The sequence below is a fragment of the Pseudoliparis swirei genome, chromosome 18 (genome assembly GCF_029220125.1).
Source record: "Pseudoliparis swirei isolate HS2019 ecotype Mariana Trench chromosome 18, NWPU_hadal_v1, whole genome shotgun sequence".
Lineage (NCBI taxonomy): Eukaryota > Metazoa > Chordata > Actinopteri > Perciformes > Liparidae > Pseudoliparis > Pseudoliparis swirei.
Genome location: NC_079405.1, coordinates 14,687,032 through 14,706,067, shown reverse-complemented (window position 1 = coordinate 14,706,067; position 19,036 = coordinate 14,687,032). Strand labels below are relative to the sequence as shown.

At 40.3% G+C, this 19,036-nt stretch overlaps 1 protein-coding gene across 1 annotated transcript in view; it reads right to left on the bottom strand.

The window, feature by feature from the left end:
* cacna2d3 (calcium channel, voltage dependent, alpha2/delta subunit 3) overlaps positions 1-18,801 on the bottom strand; it is a 38,589-nt gene extending 19,788 nt beyond the window's left edge. The window contains exons 1-13 of the mRNA XM_056438521.1: positions 18,674-18,801; positions 17,050-17,131; positions 15,142-15,351; positions 13,567-13,683; positions 10,109-10,168; positions 5,864-6,026; positions 5,122-5,253; positions 4,352-4,412; positions 4,119-4,269; positions 3,834-3,908; positions 3,621-3,710; positions 1,354-1,467; positions 277-355 (exon numbers count right to left, since the gene is read on the bottom strand). Of these exons, the coding sequence (XP_056294496.1) occupies positions 277-355; positions 1,354-1,467; positions 3,621-3,710; positions 3,834-3,908; positions 4,119-4,269; positions 4,352-4,412; positions 5,122-5,253; positions 5,864-6,026; positions 10,109-10,168; positions 13,567-13,683; positions 15,142-15,351; positions 17,050-17,131; positions 18,674-18,801 (1,462 nt within the window). The remainder of the gene's footprint in view (positions 1-276; positions 356-1,353; positions 1,468-3,620; positions 3,711-3,833; positions 3,909-4,118; positions 4,270-4,351; positions 4,413-5,121; positions 5,254-5,863; positions 6,027-10,108; positions 10,169-13,566; positions 13,684-15,141; positions 15,352-17,049; positions 17,132-18,673) is intronic.
* Positions 18,802-19,036: the final 235 nt, after the last annotated feature.

Below are 19,036 nucleotides of genomic sequence, written 5' to 3'. Positions count from 1 at the left end.
GCTGACACGTGGGAGCCATCAGCGGCGAGCAGCCAAGAGGGAGACACTCTGACAGGAAGAGGGATTAGAGCAGATTGACCTCCGACCCTCCCCGAGTGCCACTTCATTGCCTCTTGGCAGAAGCAGTCTGAGCCAGCACATACACACACATGCACACACGAAAAACACACAGAACATTTACGTCCACAGCCAAACCACAAGGACACCCCCACATCCTCCTCAGAAGCAGCCCATCGGCCTGCTGTCTCGACAAGCGTTGATCATAAAGTCCCAAACCTTTGTTGGCACACGCCATCCATTTGAGGTTATCAGCAAATGCAGACTCTCGTCCAATCAGGTATGAGAATATCCGCACCTGTGCAGAGGACACATAAATGTCGGAGGATTAAAGAAAAAGAACATGCAAAGTTCTACGTCTCCTTCATACTTTATCTTCCTGCCCTGATTCTATCCTCATGACGAAACACTGAGCATTAAACTACTACTCCGGCTCTTTCTTTTATTTCTTCAACTCTGTTTTTGAATAGTAATTTGGGGATTCTTTTTCAGTTTTTCACTGTCAGTGCTGTAAAATTCAGTTCATTTTCTTTTGTTGGGGGTTTGGCACGAGGGCATAATCCACTGTCCTTTTAAAGAACGCTGTGTGACATTTTGACAAACCTGCACGGCTCATTGGCTCCAGATGCTTTGCTAAGCATGAAGCATATAGAAAACACTGAATGGCTGCCATATAGCGAGCCTGAGGGTATATGATGGGGGATGGGGGTACCCTGCCAAATACTGCCCTGCACCCTGCCAAACACTGCCAACACACATATGCTTGATAGGAATGAACAAAAGCCCTGGAGCTGTTGTTTTTATTGCTTTGTGAGTGGCACAGCAGTCCATTTCATTTCAACTGCATTTAGGTCTTACAAAGGGAGGCTAACAAAAGATTTTAAACCCATCGTTGATTCCAGGAAGAAAAGTGGGGAGAGAACAGCAGTGGGGGGACGAAGACCAGAGACTTTGTGACTGAGCTGCTTGCATTGCTTTGAAAGTAGTTCATTTCCCATGTTTTATTTCTCGTGGGGGGAAATATTGAGCTGTAATGCGTCAACGCGTTGAGAAAACATCATTTTGACATGGACTGTACATTAGAGTTATGGATGGTAATGACGAGGTTACAAAAACAATTCCTCAGAACATCAAGACAGGAGCTCCAGCTGGCATTAAGTATTACATTGTACATTTATCAGAACTTCAAGAAAAAGTGAAGGGTTAAGCCGATTATTCTGAAAAAGGAGAGAAATAACATTGAACAATAGGCACTGTGAGGAACAGAAGAAAGAGAAAAATAAATAAAGGACTCACCTTTCTTTCTGGCCAATTGTACTTCTCAAAAACATCGTCATACATTGCAGTTGCCCCGTCAGTCACAAGCATTATGGCCTGGCTGCACAAACTGCCATGTCCAGTTTGATTAAACTGCAAAATGAGAGAAAGCACATGAAGATATTAATTAAAAACCCAAATAATATAAGCATTATTTAAACATTAAATAAACAGAGCTGTCTGTTTATTCTGATAATGATGTCTGATATGGCAGCTGCACAGCCATCAGTCAATAAAACACAATTAATGTCTTGGTAAATAAACCTGAGGAGTGCGGTACACTTTATTCTGATGCTCGAAGATGCATCGCAGTAATTAAGTGGATTATTGACCTGTAACAGAATGAATGTGGAGAGAATGAGGAGGATGTAGTGACGCGATCGTAGGATGAAAGCTGCTGAGCACCGCTACTCTCACAGGAGGCCTTCAGAACATCTGTTGTAGTTAGAAAGTGTGAAGACGTATAATATAAAAGGTTATGGGAATCTCTGCCTGGTTCATCACTGCAGCAGTATTTATAATTTGTTGTGCCTAAAACTTTCGTTTTGATTCGTAACTTGTGTGTGAGTGACAACAACTGAAAACGTTTTTTGGGAATATTAGAACATTTCTGATAGTTATCTATAGTTTTCATGTTTAATAGTAGGAAATCAGCTCTAAAGTAAGATTTTTAAGTCATGAAATATTAATTTGGTTGCTGATAATAGACTTGTTTTTTACAGGAACTGTTTTGACGTGTCACAGTAGGAAGAGCACATGTGAAATTAAAAACATGAACAATGGCTTGTTCCACTCAGTGTCAGTGACAGTGAGTTGAATGCAGAATACAAGAACCCAAAAACCTAATTATATTATTTACATCTGCACCTTCAGCGTGCCCAGTGTGTTACGCCCCTCTGTGGGATCTCCTCGTCAAGCTCAGGAGGAGACTGGCCGACATCGGAGGGCCGACTGCTCATCTGGATCATCTGGACTTTTATGGGCTTAAGCTCTTCCTTTTCCCTCTTCCCTCACCTGCATCTGGTTACTTTCCTTATGCACGCCTGCATAACACATGTCCTACACAGAAATGCATGCTTCCATTGCTGCTTTTGTTCGTTTAATAAATTAATTATTATATTATATATAAGATACTTAATGTATCTCTTACGTTCACTGAGCCAGAGGAGCATTTTCAGCGAAAGTGTTAAAAGTCGTTATTGGAGACTGCAGCAGAGCAGCTGTCTCTAACCCTAACCCAGTACTGTAAGTAAATAAGGAATAGTAAATCTAAATGTTAATGTTAAAAGATATAATCAATGACTGGGATCATTAAGTAATTGATGCTAATGAAATCGAATCCATCCCACACCCAGTTGTTTGAGCGGTAAATTAATGATCTTGTTGTAAAGTCATCCAACAAGGAGATGAGTGTGAATATGCTAAAATATTTAATTATATGTTCGCTGTTTTGTGATTATTTCCTATCCCCCTCCCCGTGAGAAGGGGACACTGAGCTTTTTTTAATCTCAACACTGCTCCTATGAAAATGGTGCAGTGCTCTTCAAGTGAAGCGAGTTTCTTTTTGATTTGGTCTACGATAGGCTGTGTTCTGACTTAATTTACCGGGAAGTGGTGTAACAATGAGTTTCAGTCGTAGGCGAGTGGCTACCTGATTACCATATTCATTGAGGGCTTTAATTAATCTGACAAATGCAGAGGTAAAAGCTGCAGCCCCTCAGCCTCAGCAGCGCAGCCGCCTGAAAACAGGGAGATAAAAGGAGTGCGGCTCCTGGCCTTATCTGCTTTGTGTTCCAATCAGCACCGTTATAAATCATCGACATTAATTAGAGCCATTAATCACGATTCAGAATAGATGTGTCTGTGGGTGGAGGGCGGAACAGGGACAGCGCTGGAGCGTTTGGACGGGCGACACACCTCCCAAACACTCAAATATGTTTGACTGGAGTGTGCTACTTTTTTATGATTAGCAGAGAACAAGCAGAGGGTTGTGCTCGAACACTTCCTGTCAATGAAAACAAATGTGTCTTGTAAGATGAAAGTTTTCCAACTGTTCTGGTAATGTGTGGAGTCCTTCTGTTAAATTAAAACAAAGTGCCTTTGTGATGGCTGAGCAGGGATAGGGTTATCTAATTAATCAATGCATTAATAAATAGTTTTGTGAAAAAGTATGAATAATGAACAGCATTATCACATACTATAGATTTCAGTCGCGGCTACAGAGCGGTTCACGCTCTGGAACTCACATTACTCAGGATCGTGAAGGCTTCGGCCAGAGCGTCGCCCAACAGCCCGATCCCTTTGGCAAACAGCCTGTCCAGATGTTCCCGGAAATGCTAACAGATAAGGAGTGAAGTGGAAAAAACACAACACAACAAAGTTTTAAACATTAAACCACACAAATGCAACCTGATGTGATCCACAAATACTCTTTACATTTCAGTTTGATCCCGACTCACGTCTTTATTGGTTCTGTCGGCTCGGACCAGTGTGCCATTCAAACAAGGCTCCACGTAGTGAACCTCCTGATTGTACTGTGGAAATGCAAATAACATCAAGATGGATTAGTATTTATTTTATGGTTTTTCATCTGAAATTTTAACAGATATGTCATTGGTAAATACTATTATATGACAGCATTCGACTGAGATTATAGAGAAATAGGATATAGAGATGCACAAACATATTAACAAACAAAGATACAAATATGTACAGACACAAACTGAGAAGGGTCAAAAACGTACTGCAATGATGTTGAAGAAGTCATCTTCTCCAAGTGTGTCTAATATGGAGGAGACAGTCTGCCTGGCGATGGTCAGCCTCAGTCCTTTCATGCTTCCACTAACATCGACTAAGATAACAACGTCCTTCGGAGACGTTGCTGCCTGGATGTACCTGTAATATTTTGAATTACATATTTAGATACCTGAGATGCAGAACCAAGAGCAGCACATTTGTAAGGTATGTAAAGCCGTACCACTTCCTGTTTCTACAGTCAAAGCCAATGACGCCATGTTTATCCGGATACCACTTTACTCCTGTGACAGATCAGGAAGTCAATCACGGTTAAATAACAAAGCAGAAAATAAGAAGCTGGATGAACACAACCAAAAAAAGACAGGATCTTTAGTTTGAGGGCTCTATTGATCTTTATTAACGTGTTCACTCTTTGTTTTATGACCAAAACAAAGAAGAGTACAAAAAGTGTGATTTCACGCAACATTTAAATAATGAATACACTCGTAAAAGATTGTTGTAAAACACTGGCGAAATAAAGATTTTTTTACGAATGGCTCCTTATACATTAAACATAATGTATACCATCAGCTGTATCTCTGTAATTTAACTCCAACACTGCCTGTTTCTTATCATTGTCATGGTCTGATAGGTTGGGTTGGATCCAGCAGCCCCGCACTGTTTCTCAGTACGACTGCAGACCCACACCGGCAAATTCTGATTAATTACGGTCTGTATGTGCATCCTCTCTGATGGTGTGTAAAATTACAACATTAGCCAAATTACCCTTTTAGTTATTCTAAATCATTTGTTCTGATCTTTTTTTTACTCTCTCACTGACGGCTTATGACTCCCTTGAGACAAGCCTTTCTGTTTGCATGCACACACACACACACACACACACACACACACACACACACACACACACACACACACACACACACACACACACACACACACACACAGGAACAGGCAGTGAAATAGGACGACTGACAGAGTGTCAGCACTCACCAGGGTACTGCCTGAAGAAACCTTTAGCGCTCCCAAAGTACTGCCAGATTAGTGTTGGATCTCTCTCAAAATTATCTACAAATACTTTATTCAAAGCTTCGGACCAGTAAACTCCGTTCACTATGTCAGGATCTGAGGAGGAGGGCAGAAACACAGAGGTGGGAGAGAAACAAGTACATTAAATGGTGATAATAGTAATCATCCTGGTCACCATTACCGGGTGCACAGTTGACCTTTGTCTCTTATTGACCCCCCTGAGGGAGCTACAATGCCTGTGACTGAATCATCCCCTCCCCTCCTCCTGCTGGATGAGCCTCCCTTTGTGCTGCAAACAGAGAGTTATGGGGAGTCCATTACAGCCAAACAAAAGCAGCCCTGCCGATACTCAGAAAGAGATGACACACACGTTAAAAAACAAGAAGCAACTGAACAGCTAGCATAAGACAAACATCCCCCCCCCCCCTCTCTTCACTCTTTTCAGACTCTTCGAGGCGTCTGCAGTCCCTTTCTGTATTATGTCTAGACTGTCATTGATCGCCCAGTTCCACTTCTCCCAGCTTGTGACACTGGTGCAGCTTCAGGTACCATTTCTGTCTTTCTCCACTTACTTTCCTCGGCCCTCTTCTCCTCCCCACTCATCAGCAGCTCCCTAGGTAACCCTCACATCATGAGACTCATCAGCAGCTCCCTAGGTAACCCTCACATCATGAGACTGTGTGCAGGCCGTGGGCCGAGCTCTCACCTTTGTTGTACATGTTGGTGGGCACCTGCACCACACTGAGGCTCAGGTTGACTGACAGGTTATTGAAATGGTTGTTGGGCTCCAGAAGAAACTCTCCTCCGAGCTCTACGTTATTGCCCTCCTCGTCCACTTCATTGATCAGTACGGCGTTAAAGTATTCATACTGAGGAAAAGAGTGAACACGGGAAATGTTAAATGTGATAACTGTGATAACAGTGTTGATAATAATACTAAAGATTGGGTTTGCATATTTACAAAAATATCTTATAACAATACACAAATATGGTTATTGGAAAAAATGATTGCTGTAATCATTCCACTTGTCAATACTGGTCATCAGAGATCCCTTGAGTAAGAGGATGTCAATGAAAGTGATGGGGAAGAGACCCCAGACAGAAAGGGCTCTCTGAAATGTAGTCAAAGCTAAAGCCTGAACAGTCAAAGTTAGTCCAAAGTTACAGTCCTTTCAGTATAAAAGTGGGTTCCTTGGGTTTCTTTCTCCTGACATGTTGCTGTGGCTGAGCAATAATAACACAAAGATTGTTTCAGGGACTGATTTGATCCCCCATCTCGTTACGAGTATTGACAGGAAGAACAATTACTGCAACACAAACAAGTAACATGCATATAGTGGATTGGAAATATTGTTTTAAGTAAGGAAGACTGAACCTATTCTTGAAGGGGTTAAAGTCCCCTCATACAGGTGGTCTTTCCCGTGCAGATTATTATTTATTAATTATGCACAGTAACATCTGCATGTGTTAACATCTGTCCTCAAAAAAGTAAGCTCAAATAAAGTGTTGCAACAAAACACAAACATTTGACAATAACATATAAATAGCGTTTCACAATTTAGCATAAATCCTTTTTACACCTTTTCCGTTGCATGTATTTGGAAGAGCCTTTTGGACAAAATACACTCTCACTACTTTCAGTATCTTGCTCAAGGACGCTTGGAACCTGACAGGACTATACATCTGCTTTACCACTTAAGCTACAGCTAGTCATAATTAATAGACTAACAGTCTTTTAATTAAACATAAACATTTGTGTATTTGTAGATTCTTGCGGGGGATTTGTCATTTTTAAATGCTCCCAGTGTGTCTAAATGTGCATTAACTACAGCAGTTGCAATTGTCACTGAAGTCTAAAAACTAACTGGACATGCAAACAGGCATCACGACGCCCAGTGAAAAGTCTGGCCTCGCTGAAGTGAAACCCAACAGTTTGTCTGTCCTTCACTGCCTGCTGCTGCAGAAGAAAGACTACCTCATCTGGCCTCTCTGTGGCCTGTGGTCCTTATTATCCGCACTAAGAGAGAGAGAGAAAGAGAAAGAGAGCGAGAGAGCGAGAGAGAGAGAGAGAGAAGGAGGGAGGCAGGGAGAGATGGGTGATGGACTCTCCAGCATCCCACTCGGGGAGGCCGCGCGGGCATCACCATCAAGCAGCCACTGACAGCTCATACCACGCCTGAGCAGCTCTCTGACGAGCTGCGGCAGGGCGGAGGGGTGGTGCTGCAGAGGGGGAGCAGCAGGGGAGAGAAATGTGCACCCTCAGCAGAACTGATAGTGCTGTAGAGAGGCACGTTAACCACCAGGGTTATTACTGTAGAGCAGGCCAAACACTGCGGCTCTCCGAGATGCCCCACTGGCTCTGCAGTCAGCTGTAGGCCTTACTGCAGAGAGCTGCCCTCCAGTACGGGCTGCTGGGCCTTACTGCGTATAACTCCAACATCTGGAGAAGGGGCGTCTCAATAAACGATAACCGACTCTCACTCTTAATGCAGTTGTTATAACCAACAGCTTCATCGAGTTTAATTTATTTGTTAAGAGGCTGCACACTTTCCTGATGTTACGGATCTCTTTGTTCAAGAGGGAATGTTGTTCAAGATGTAACGTTATAGTTATATGTGATCAATAAAAACATAAATACGGTGCACTTTACTATATAAATCATATAGATTATTATTCTATAGCAAGATTTTGGAAGATTTTTTAAAATGATTCTTAAAAACTAAAATGGAGTTGGAATAAATACCATGGCAATCAAACAATTAAATAATGTGATCATGTGCATAGTATTTTAAAATGTATATAATATAGAGTATGTTTGTATTTTTTTTACTGTATGCTTTAAATCTTTAAGGGTCCATCACAAAAGCAGAAATGGCCTTTAACTTGAAGCTTGAAGGTTTTGACTGAATATTTGTAATACAAAGAGCATTTAAATCAGCTTGTTTATTTATAAGGCTACTTTAGATTTTTTTATTTCAGATTTCTATATATTTTTTAAATCTATTGGAGGCTTTCTCAAGGCCCATATACATTTTATTAAAAATAGACTGAGCCAAAAACACACAACAGTCTCTATCAGACCTGATCTGCACACTGCAGCACAGACTAAGTCGGGTCAATGCAAAACACCCGACTGTCCCGAGCATCTGAGATAAGAGCAGCTTATCTCATTGTGGTCAGTGAAATGGTGCGTGAAAAATGTGCAGTGTCAGGGGAGGCGAGGCTGGCTAAATGATGCCACAAGGAGTAATATCATGACATTACATCATTATCGCTGGTGGATATTGAATTTTCTTATTATTTTGTATGGCCTTTTAGATGAAATGTATATGTCAATTGCTTGAATATGAATATCCACATAACTAGAACTTATTAAAAGGATAAAGTAAAACATTGTATAGTATATACATATGTTACATATAAGGCAAATATAAAAAGAAAGCAAATCCAACAATCATATAATGATGTTACATTAATCAAAATAAAGTTTAAAAAAGGTTAAACAAATATGAATTATTTCATTAATATTTATCTTTTTATACATTTTGGGAGTTAACAATGTTTGATTTAAGGATTATTGGTTTAAGAATAAAAGATAACACACTCTCGATAAAGAATAGAGTAAATGGAAACGTGCATGTTTTTTTTTACAGAAATAATAGACCAAACATAATTCGATAAAATATGTAACGTAAACATGTGCATGCACAACTTATTCAGTAAAGTGTGTTTTTGTAAGCAATCTGCTTTAAAAAAGCAAAGCAATATTGCAGATGCAAATACGTTAAAGTCTCAGTGAAATATTTCATGGATAGTGGTGAAAACATTTTTTCTTCTTTTATTATTATAGTTAAAAATAGCATTCACATTTAAAGGTACAATCCCCGTGTTGTTTTGCCTGTGTGAACATCAGAGACCCGCATGGAGCAATGCGAGTGAAACGTATTCCTATGATGTAAATGCTACTATTAACTGTAAAGTGCTGCCGTTATTTCAGTGTTTTGTTGCTCGAGTGGATTTCCAATCTTGAGCCATGAAAGTGAAACAATGCACCGCGCAAAGTTTCATCTATCTTTGTCTACTGGATGGAGGGAGGGAGAGGGGGAGCGAGAGGGAGGGAGAGCAAACGACAGAAATACTGCATTCCCTCTGCAGACACAGAGAGCTCCTGAAATCCGCAATGAGAGCCGCTAAATAATGTCCTGACCGGAGAGTGAGCATATGAGCATATCCTGTGAAATACGATTTAAATTACAAGCAACGCATGACGACTTCTATCACAGTTGTACCCCAGACTGCCCAAAACCGTCTCCCGAGTAATGTTACAATAGTTGAATCGAATTATTTGTCCAGGCATTACAAGTTGCGCAGCCTTTAATGCTGCGTGCGACTCCAGAAATATCTCCAATACTGACGCTACAGTCACTATACTGCACTGCGCGTAAAGGTGCTGCAGCCACACACACACACACACACACACACACACACACACACACACACACACACACACACACACACACACACACACACACACACACACACACACACACACACACACACACACACACACACACACACACACACACACACACACACACACACACACACACACACACACACACACACACACACACACACACACCTGGTTGGAGCTTTACGATTAGACTATACACTTATCAACAGTCAGCGTGAGTTATACGACAGCTCGGCTTCAATATGTGCGTCATTGCTTATCAAAGAAGCACCATGTATCAAACTGACAGGACATGAGCGTGAAGGACGATGCCAACGCAATTAAAGACTTTTAGGGCCTATTACCCTTCTCTCTCACCTTGCAGCCGTTCCTCCCCAGCACAGCTAAAATGATGCAGTCTGTCTTAAACAACGACAGGCCACATTTTTTATTATCATGTCCCCTTTTTTCTCTCTTTTTGTCCGAGAGAAACTTCACCTGCAGCTCCGGATTATCCTCGTGCTGATGGTGCGCTTCTTCCGCTGCCTCCACCAGCCGCTGAGAGGAGGAAGCCCCGTTAGAATATACATTACATTACCATGTCATTTAGCAGACGCTTTTATCCAAAGCGACTTACAATAAGTGCATTCAGTACACTATTATGGAGGACTTAAAATGACTTAAGTATAAATAAATAAATAAATGAATGCATGAATAAATACAAGAATAAATAAATAAATGCTTAAATAAATGTATAAATGAATACATAAATGTATAAATAAATAAATAAATGCTTAAATAAATGTATAAATAAATAAATAAATACAGGAATGAATAAATATAAGTTATAAATCAACAAGACATCTTTAAATAAATATATTTCTGCATTTCTGTATTTCTTCATTTTTTTCTATATTTATGTCCACACACGTATTTTTCATTTTTATTTATGTGACATTTACGTGTCCGTATATTCAAATGGCTGGGCGGTCCGAACCTCTGTCTAAAGCATGATTGGTCACAGGAGTGTGATGCACCTGGTGTGTTGTGCTCTACTATTTCTGCCTGGCACATGCGAAGTTTGACTCTGCTCGCTCACGTTAAAAAAATTTAGCCTAGACAGCTTTTTGACAAGCCGTTTCTCAATTCCAAGAACACTGAGTTTAGACGTGTGTTCTTTGAGTGGAATCTGGTCTTTGGAATCTGGTCTTGGGAATCCAGACTCGAGGACGCAGGACGGTCTTTCTGGTCTTGTGACGTCACCACATCAACTGTTCTTGTGAATGAATTCAAATTAATTATTTAATTGCAAAATGTAATACTTGGAGTAGGAGTGATGTGGTGTGTTGTGTTGTTGTTGGCTACGAAATAAACGTAATAATATATATAACGTCGTCTCAGCTTCCTGACCCAGGGTCGCTCACAATGAAGTTATGAATCTTAACCCTCAGTCAAATTGACGTAACGTTATCTTTAGGAAATAATAAACTCGTTGTGCTCTTTAGATCCTCCAAAACCTAATTATATCTCATGTTTAGCCACAGGAGACGGACGAGCCAGGAGGAGAGATTTCAAAAAAACTGCTGAGAGATCTTTCTCTCGGGCCGCACACGCGCGCTGAGCGCGCGGCGCGCTGGAGCTCAAAGGTCCTGCGAGCAGGACCTCAAATCTCCGTCGCATATCCTTATTAGGCTGAATCTCGATAAACCGACCACAGATTTGATGCTTAAACTACTAACTTCTCGGTGAAAACATCCTTAAATTACATTCCGTGACTCAACAACAGTAGTATTTAGAATGTACAGACAAGAATGCATACAAACGCTGTTCGTCTACAGATCAGAGTGGAAGGGATCGATGCTTCTGTTCTTGCTCCGACTTGACCAATCCTGTTCAACAATGAGGTTCGGACCGCCCAGCTCATTTGAATATACGACACGTAAATGTCACACATAAATAAATGAAGAAATACGCGTGGACACATAAATAGAGATATAAATAAATGAAGAAATACAGAAATGTAGAAATACATTTATTTAATGATGTCCTGTTGAGTTATAACTTATATTTATTAATTTCTGTATTTATTTCTGTATTTATACATTTATTCTTGTATTTATTTATTTATTTCTACATTTATTTAAGCATTTATTTATTTATTCTTGTATTTATTCATGCATTCATTTATTTATTTATTTATACTTAAGTCATTTTGAGTCCTTATTCTTGTATTTATTCATGCATTCATTTATTTATTTATTTATACTTAAGTCATTTTGAGTCCTCCATACACTATAGAGTACAAACTAAGAACAACAAGAATACAGAAAGTAACACACTAATGCAAACGACCAAATTCCTATATAAAACGTGCATATATTTAAATACAACACATATTTAAATATTCTTTAAAACTTTAACAAACTTCCCAAAAGGTCTCCATCAGTTCATCTTATCGCCAGTTCACTCTCTTTCTCCAGCTTGCTGGTTGCACATTGCTCTGTCACTCCATTAGATTCAAATCTCAACAAATGTCGTCCCATTGAGGAGGAACATGATCGAGGACCATTGCCAGGCTTTAGCTATATTTTTGGATTGGATGGAATCCGAGTCCAGTTGTTGATTTAATAGCATGTGTTGCCACAGCGGGTTCTCCGTCCTTGGAACTCCTTCTAGTATTTAAGGGCAAAACATGTGCATACAATGTCGGGCTCTACTGAGGAGTGCCGCTGTGAAATGATTGATGGAGGAAGGTTGGAGCAGGATTTCATGTCGTGTACTAACGCACCATAGCCTATAGCTTTTGTAATAACTCGATTCTGGAAAATGTGCTTGGCTCTGTGTTTCCGGGAAATGCCACCTAAACGTTTCAGTCACTCTCGCCTTCGGAGCCAAGCAGGTAATTAACGTCCGTCACATATGTGAAAAAATAACTGCTTTATAAACACAACCGAGGCTGCAGTGACCACATTCAATTGACCTCGTGGTGATGTCGTGTCGTCAGCAGTTGGCAATATAAAAAAGATAATGACGTAAATATATCTGATTTATAATAGAGGATATGGGTTTTTCAGTGCATAACTTCTGATGAAATATACCTGCAGCCACCCGACCTCCACTTTATTGAGGTCACTGCGTCATTTTAAAACATGCTTCTCAATTTGGAGTAAAGTAATGCCATCATTGGGATTCAGCACTTTGTTGGTGTAGTTTTGTTTATTTTTTCTATTTTTACAAAAGACACATTTGTGCATCTTGTTTTCTCATAATAATACAAAAAATACGTTGATGCATCTAGGGTAATCAGATCATGTTTATTAAATTAAACGCTTTCCTACAAGTGTAATTTATCGGCCGAACGTCATGAATTTGTGCGCAAGTGGAATTAGGCTGGGGGAGATAAACGTTATCGTTTCCCAGCAGTCCCTGAAGGTGCCGCATTACAATGGCGACAAGCTCCTCTGCGCTGGGGTCGCATAGAGGCTGCTGCTGTGAGGCTGACGACTGCTCAGGCCTGGACGCTAATAAATAACATGCAAGATCATATTTCAGACAGACCTTTTACACCACTATAAGGACATACTTGGTATTTGAACAGCTGTGTTTCTCAGGGACTAATCTGCTCAATTAAAGGATGATACAACACTGTGGCCTATTGTGGTGGGCAGGGGTCTATGTTTGCCTTTGAAAAAAACAAGACCCTCCCCACATTATATATTTTCTTTTGACCTATTAAGAAACATTGTATTCTCCCCGAATAATCTCAAACATTAGAACACGGTTCTCCTATTTAAATGTTACTAACTTGAGAAAAGCACATACAAATGGCACTTTAGAAGTATACAGTCAATGATTGCAAAACACATGCTTTAATAAACTGAAAGAAATGCTGCAGATGCTGCAGCATTTCTTTCCCTCCCCCCTCCCCCCACCACCATATTTAATATTGAACCTACCCTGGTGGCATCTGCTTTTTTCCGGAACACTTCCTCCATCTTCACTGCCAAGTTTTTGACCAGTTTCACACCATCAATTTCTTCCACTTTGACTGACTTTTCAAGTTCTTTATATTTCTGAAAAAAAGTGGGGAACAAAAGTGTGTCATTGGCAAAGGGGACAACTGTACATCTTTTATAACATTTGCTGCTAGAATACATACTGCGAACGTATTAACATGGTTGATTAACTGATTAGGAGGGCCTTAAATGTCACTTAATAAGAAAAAGAAGAAAAAAAACATTAAGATAATAATCTTTTCTTTGTGTGTTTTCTGCAACATTTTAGAGCATGATTGTTTCCCTGCATCCCCCTCCTGAGAAGTGGGCAATTGTTAAACAAGGCTTATAAGCTTTCACATGTTAGCTGACAAGCTGCATGCAGCCAGTCTCAGATGAACGGCTGATAAAACCCTCCCTGCAACACAGGATGATTGATAGTCTTTATCCCGTCTCAGTCATTGGCTGCACATGCTGCTTCTCTCTGATTGGCTGGAGATGGCCATGTTGGGTGGCCGTGGAGGGGTGGGGGGCTGGATCTGAAGGCTATGCATGGTAAGAGCGTAATTGAAATGGAGTCAAAGCACAAGAGAAAGATAATAACGTGTCAAGCTCGGCCGATTCTGGGTAATGAAGTACACCTCACATAATGCTGATTCTGCAGGATGCGCAGGACCTCCAGTGATACAGAACAAAGCCCGCCACAGCTCGGAGGAATATACCATTACATAATCTCACACCTGGCGCACACTCACACACATGTCAAATAAAAACAAACACCTGAACCTCTCACGCTGTCCCATCAGCTATCACACGCTTCCAAGATCTAAAAATAAATACAGGCCACGTTAGTCTCGTAGCACGCATTCAAACACATTACACACCATGAGGATAGATCACACAGAAATAACACATGCACACACACACACACACACACACACATACACCAGTACATGAGGCGACAAATTACCTACTGAAAGGAAGAGTGTGGGCTCGCAGTGGAGCAGAACAGTTCATTTCACGCCTGTCCTCCTCGCCTCACCAGAATCCCCAAGCCCCCCCCAGCCCCCCCTCAACCCTCACACTCCTCCAGTCATCAAGAGGAGGTTAAGCCAGATCCATCAAAAGCACTGATCATGATTATTGATTAGAGTAATGACCAATACTGGAGTGAGGCTGGGAGCCTGAAAAGATAGTGTTTCCCCCTTTGCAGAAATCTTAGTGAAATCGGGTAATTCTCCATAAAAGCATCTAATGATCATCCTTAATGACCAACTCCTAACGACCCGTCAGTTCCCTCACAGCTCACTGCTTTGTGCTGACTTTCTCGGCACAGCTCTCTCCATACATGCCTCCACGAACAATAACACAAGCAAAGCGCTTACATACATACACAAAAAGGGAACCATCTGCAGGGCATGTTGCAAAATGCATAAGTACAAAAATTCAATGTTTGGGAAGAAATGGAAGGACAGTGATTTAGCTTCCACCACACGTGTGAACTTAAAATCCTATTTTACATGAAGGAACTGTCACCTCAGAGCAAGTAGCTGAACCCAGCAGCCGCTTTCTATATGCAGTTTGAAAGCTCTCCCCATATTTGCGTGGACTTCCTCTGGTTCCTCCGCCTTCCCACGCTCCAGGACATGCAGCGTTTTTAGGATTCATCCTGCTGCCCTTGGCCGAGGCACTGGGCTCAGAACTGGAGTTGGTCCCCGGACGCGGTGCTGTGATGGTCCACAGCTCCTAAAATAGTGAGGATGAGACAAAGGTAGAGGATTAACAAGAATGACGAGGACACTTATAGTAACTGAACTTACAGAAAGAAAGTAAAGAGTTGCTATTGACACAAGGATCACAGTGTCCACAAAATTATGTCCAGAATGTATTATGTAAATGAGTTAAAAGGATGCTATTAATGACCAGTACACATGGCATCCATACACCTCTGATAATTAAACTCAGATATCAGTGAGGTTTTAATTCAGTTCTGTTGGCATTTTCAAGATTTGCATGAAAAGATGTTCTTACAGACTGTATATGAAAAAAGTAATTAACACAGAATTGAAAACATCTTTAAATATATATGAAATTCAATGCAACACTATACCACAAACTACAGCCTCACAACCTACTAGTCAACACAAAAACAGCTGAAATAGAGTTAAGTAAAGGGTGAATGTATTGCAGTGTGTTCTACAAAAAAATTAGATTAAACCCAGCATGCATTATGTTCAGCCTGATTAGTACAAACAAATCTGCTGATGAGACAGAAAAGAGACCTGCGTCATTTGAGTCTATAAAGCTGTTATTTAGTTTGGCTATCAGCTAAAGTGCAGATACTGTTTAAGATGGACGTATGATGCGCGAGTACATACCATTTCATTATGGTTTAACCTCTTCAACCCATAGTTCTCCTTGTGCGCACAGTGTCACACATTCCTCTTATGTGGCCAATTGGCTTTTGTTAAACCCACATACATATATTTAAAATTCTAGTGCAGATCCCTTTTCAAAATATACTTTTTGGGGGGGCAAGCATGTTTGTAATCAGGCGCAAGGTGATGATGCAGCCATACACAACATGTTAGTTTTGAATATTTCACATGGTCAGAGTATTATATAGTCTGTTGAAACAAGTGACATCTGTCACAGAGAAGATGTACCTTTTCTAAAAGCATACAGGGTTTCTTCAATCTAAAAATAACGTTATATTTGTGTGACTTGCGCAGTCTGTGTTCATGTTAGCCTCCAGTCCTTCTCTCCGTATTTCATTCTTCTTTAGATTTGAGGCTAAAACCAGGGTTAATTAAAAAAATATCATAAGACAGAGATGTAAATGTTGCACATCTATAGTAAGCTTTCACACATCTATATATAAATCCAACACAGGAAAAGGAGAATTAAAACACATTGTACGCATGCTGGTGAACATTCAATGCACATAACTCAGTTCTGACCAGCAGAGGCCTGGAAACACAGAGCCCACCTTTGCCATCCAGTGGTCAGAAAGTGAAATTTGCTGCACTGGGTCATCGCTCATTCTCTGCTGATTTCACTCATCATACCAACATCGCCTTATCCACTATCAAACTCAACCACACACTTATTTAATATAATTTGTCTCCTTGTCGCATTCACATGCAAAGGTTGAAACTCTTGACTCCAGAGAGTTAACTGGGGAGATGGGAGGGGAATCAGAGCTGTGGTTAATGGGCCGTGTCGAGTACAAACACACACACATACACACACACACACACACACACACTTCTGTCCCTGCCAAACACACCTGAGTCTCCTTTTTTTAAACAACGCATCAGCATTCAGCTGAGACACCAAAATGTCTCTGCAGCCATTAGATTATATCGTACAATGTGTGTAACGACCATCAAACAAAAGGAAAAGTGCATTTGTGTCCACAAGACTGGGAAATAAGATGAATACCTTTTGCAGTAGTTGGGATCCAGAATATTTTGCAGAGATGGATTTAATTTCTCCACCAAATGCTGAAGCCCAAAGCTTTACGCTAGAACAAAGTGCAGATAAATCACAGTTCAGCCAACAGTCTCACACATATTACAGACAAATAAGCAAACAATTGTGAAATGAAATACATAGAAAAGTAAGGGATTGAATTTAATAAATGAAAATAATAACTGCTTTTAAATGTCTTGTCTTTCATCAGCTGTTATTTTCTTTTATCTTTTTCTGACCAGTCAGAAGATTATTGCCATGTCCCTGACCTTCACTCTTCTGACAGATGAGTGTTTTCTTTAATGATCTATACAGTAGTTATTAGCGCTTCTATTTAACTGAAAATGTCTCTTGAGGAAAACTACATTTATGAATGTATGCTTCAAAAAGAGTAATGCTTTGTAGTTAGCCCGCATGTGCAGTGTAAAGTGTCCAATACCTGCAGAGGCCATTATTCACAAGCAGATTTGGAAGTATAACCTTTTCCTAAACGGTTTCTTCCAAAATAATAGTATTTCAGTTGGTTCTGTTTTCTACTGGTTTGTTTAATCTTTTACAATTGTGAAATTGTAATCTAACCAATGCCTCTAAAGACCTTGCAAGGAAAATAGAATCAAACAGTGCTACTCCTGATCAGTGCAGTTAACGCCATAAAAGGTCCTGCGGGGTATTTTAAGAGATGTGCAATCTAGCCTTTTGGGGTTTGTGCTCAGAGTTTAAAAATATGAACTCTGGCATGAACGTTATCCAGGGTAAGATTCACTTTTTGAATATGCATTCACATTTTAGAGTTTTATTTTGGATTTCCATTGTTTTAGGTGACATAGGAAACAAAAGCATGCAAACAAAAGTTACCAGAGTAAAATATATTGCAAATTAACAAGACTCACAATCTGACTAATACATCTGACTGCTGAAGAAGAATGTGTATCACTATTATTGTTGTGATATGTAAACAAATTGAGCATGTTTAGATCACACTCGTAAAGGCCTGAACAATTGTGATTTAACCCATTTAAAGTTATTGGAAAAGTTTGAGAGAGTTATACATCAATTGCTTGCTCTTTATCAATTTAAATGAATATACATTAAAAAAAATGTTCATTATGATCATGAGATATAAAACTGTACTTTTTGGTCGAACACAGTATTTACACATATCATGTGTATGGCAAATTATTAATAGTATATAATGCTATTATATAACATAAAACAAAGAGGAGAGTTATATAGTCGTAACCTCTTTGCTAGAAGTTTCATCAACATGCACTATTTTGTATTTCTATATCTGTGATTTGTTTGTTACTCCATCTGTAACTGCTTGTTCCATCCTTCCAACAGTATCCCTGTTCTCCAATAAGTGTTGAGATGCACCTAAACTGCTGGTAGAGGAGCGAGAACCAAAACTGCACAAGGTGAATGAATCAGATGCACTCAGAGAAAAGAATCCCTCATAACAGTTAAAAAAAACTCCTTATGAAAATTAAAAAGGTTATTAAAAAATGCTGAACTTCTAACGTCATGTCGTGCATGCCCAAGATCAACTTGAGTTCATTCCACGTGAAACAAAGTTGCCCAGCTGCTTCTCACTCACACTGACAGAGGGATCCCTTGCTGGGACCCCGCCACCTCCACCGCTCTCAAGCCGACGAGGATCCAAATCAAAAGGAAGCTGCTGGTGCTGCACGTGCGCGACAACACAATTCTCCAGTTCCCAAACATATTCAGCTCCGCTCATACAATATCTGTCCAGTACAAAAAAATCCCGTCCAAACACCTAACTGGACCCTGGTGCACAGTCTCCAGCCGCGGTTCTGCCAGCACACGTACACTACTGTATCTGATGGGAGAGAGAGAGAGGAGAGAGAGAGAGAGAGAGAGTCACCTTCCAGCCTCAGGACTCTCTTTCTCCTCCTCCGCCTTGCTCTGAAGGGAAACCCCCTCAGTCGGAACTGTG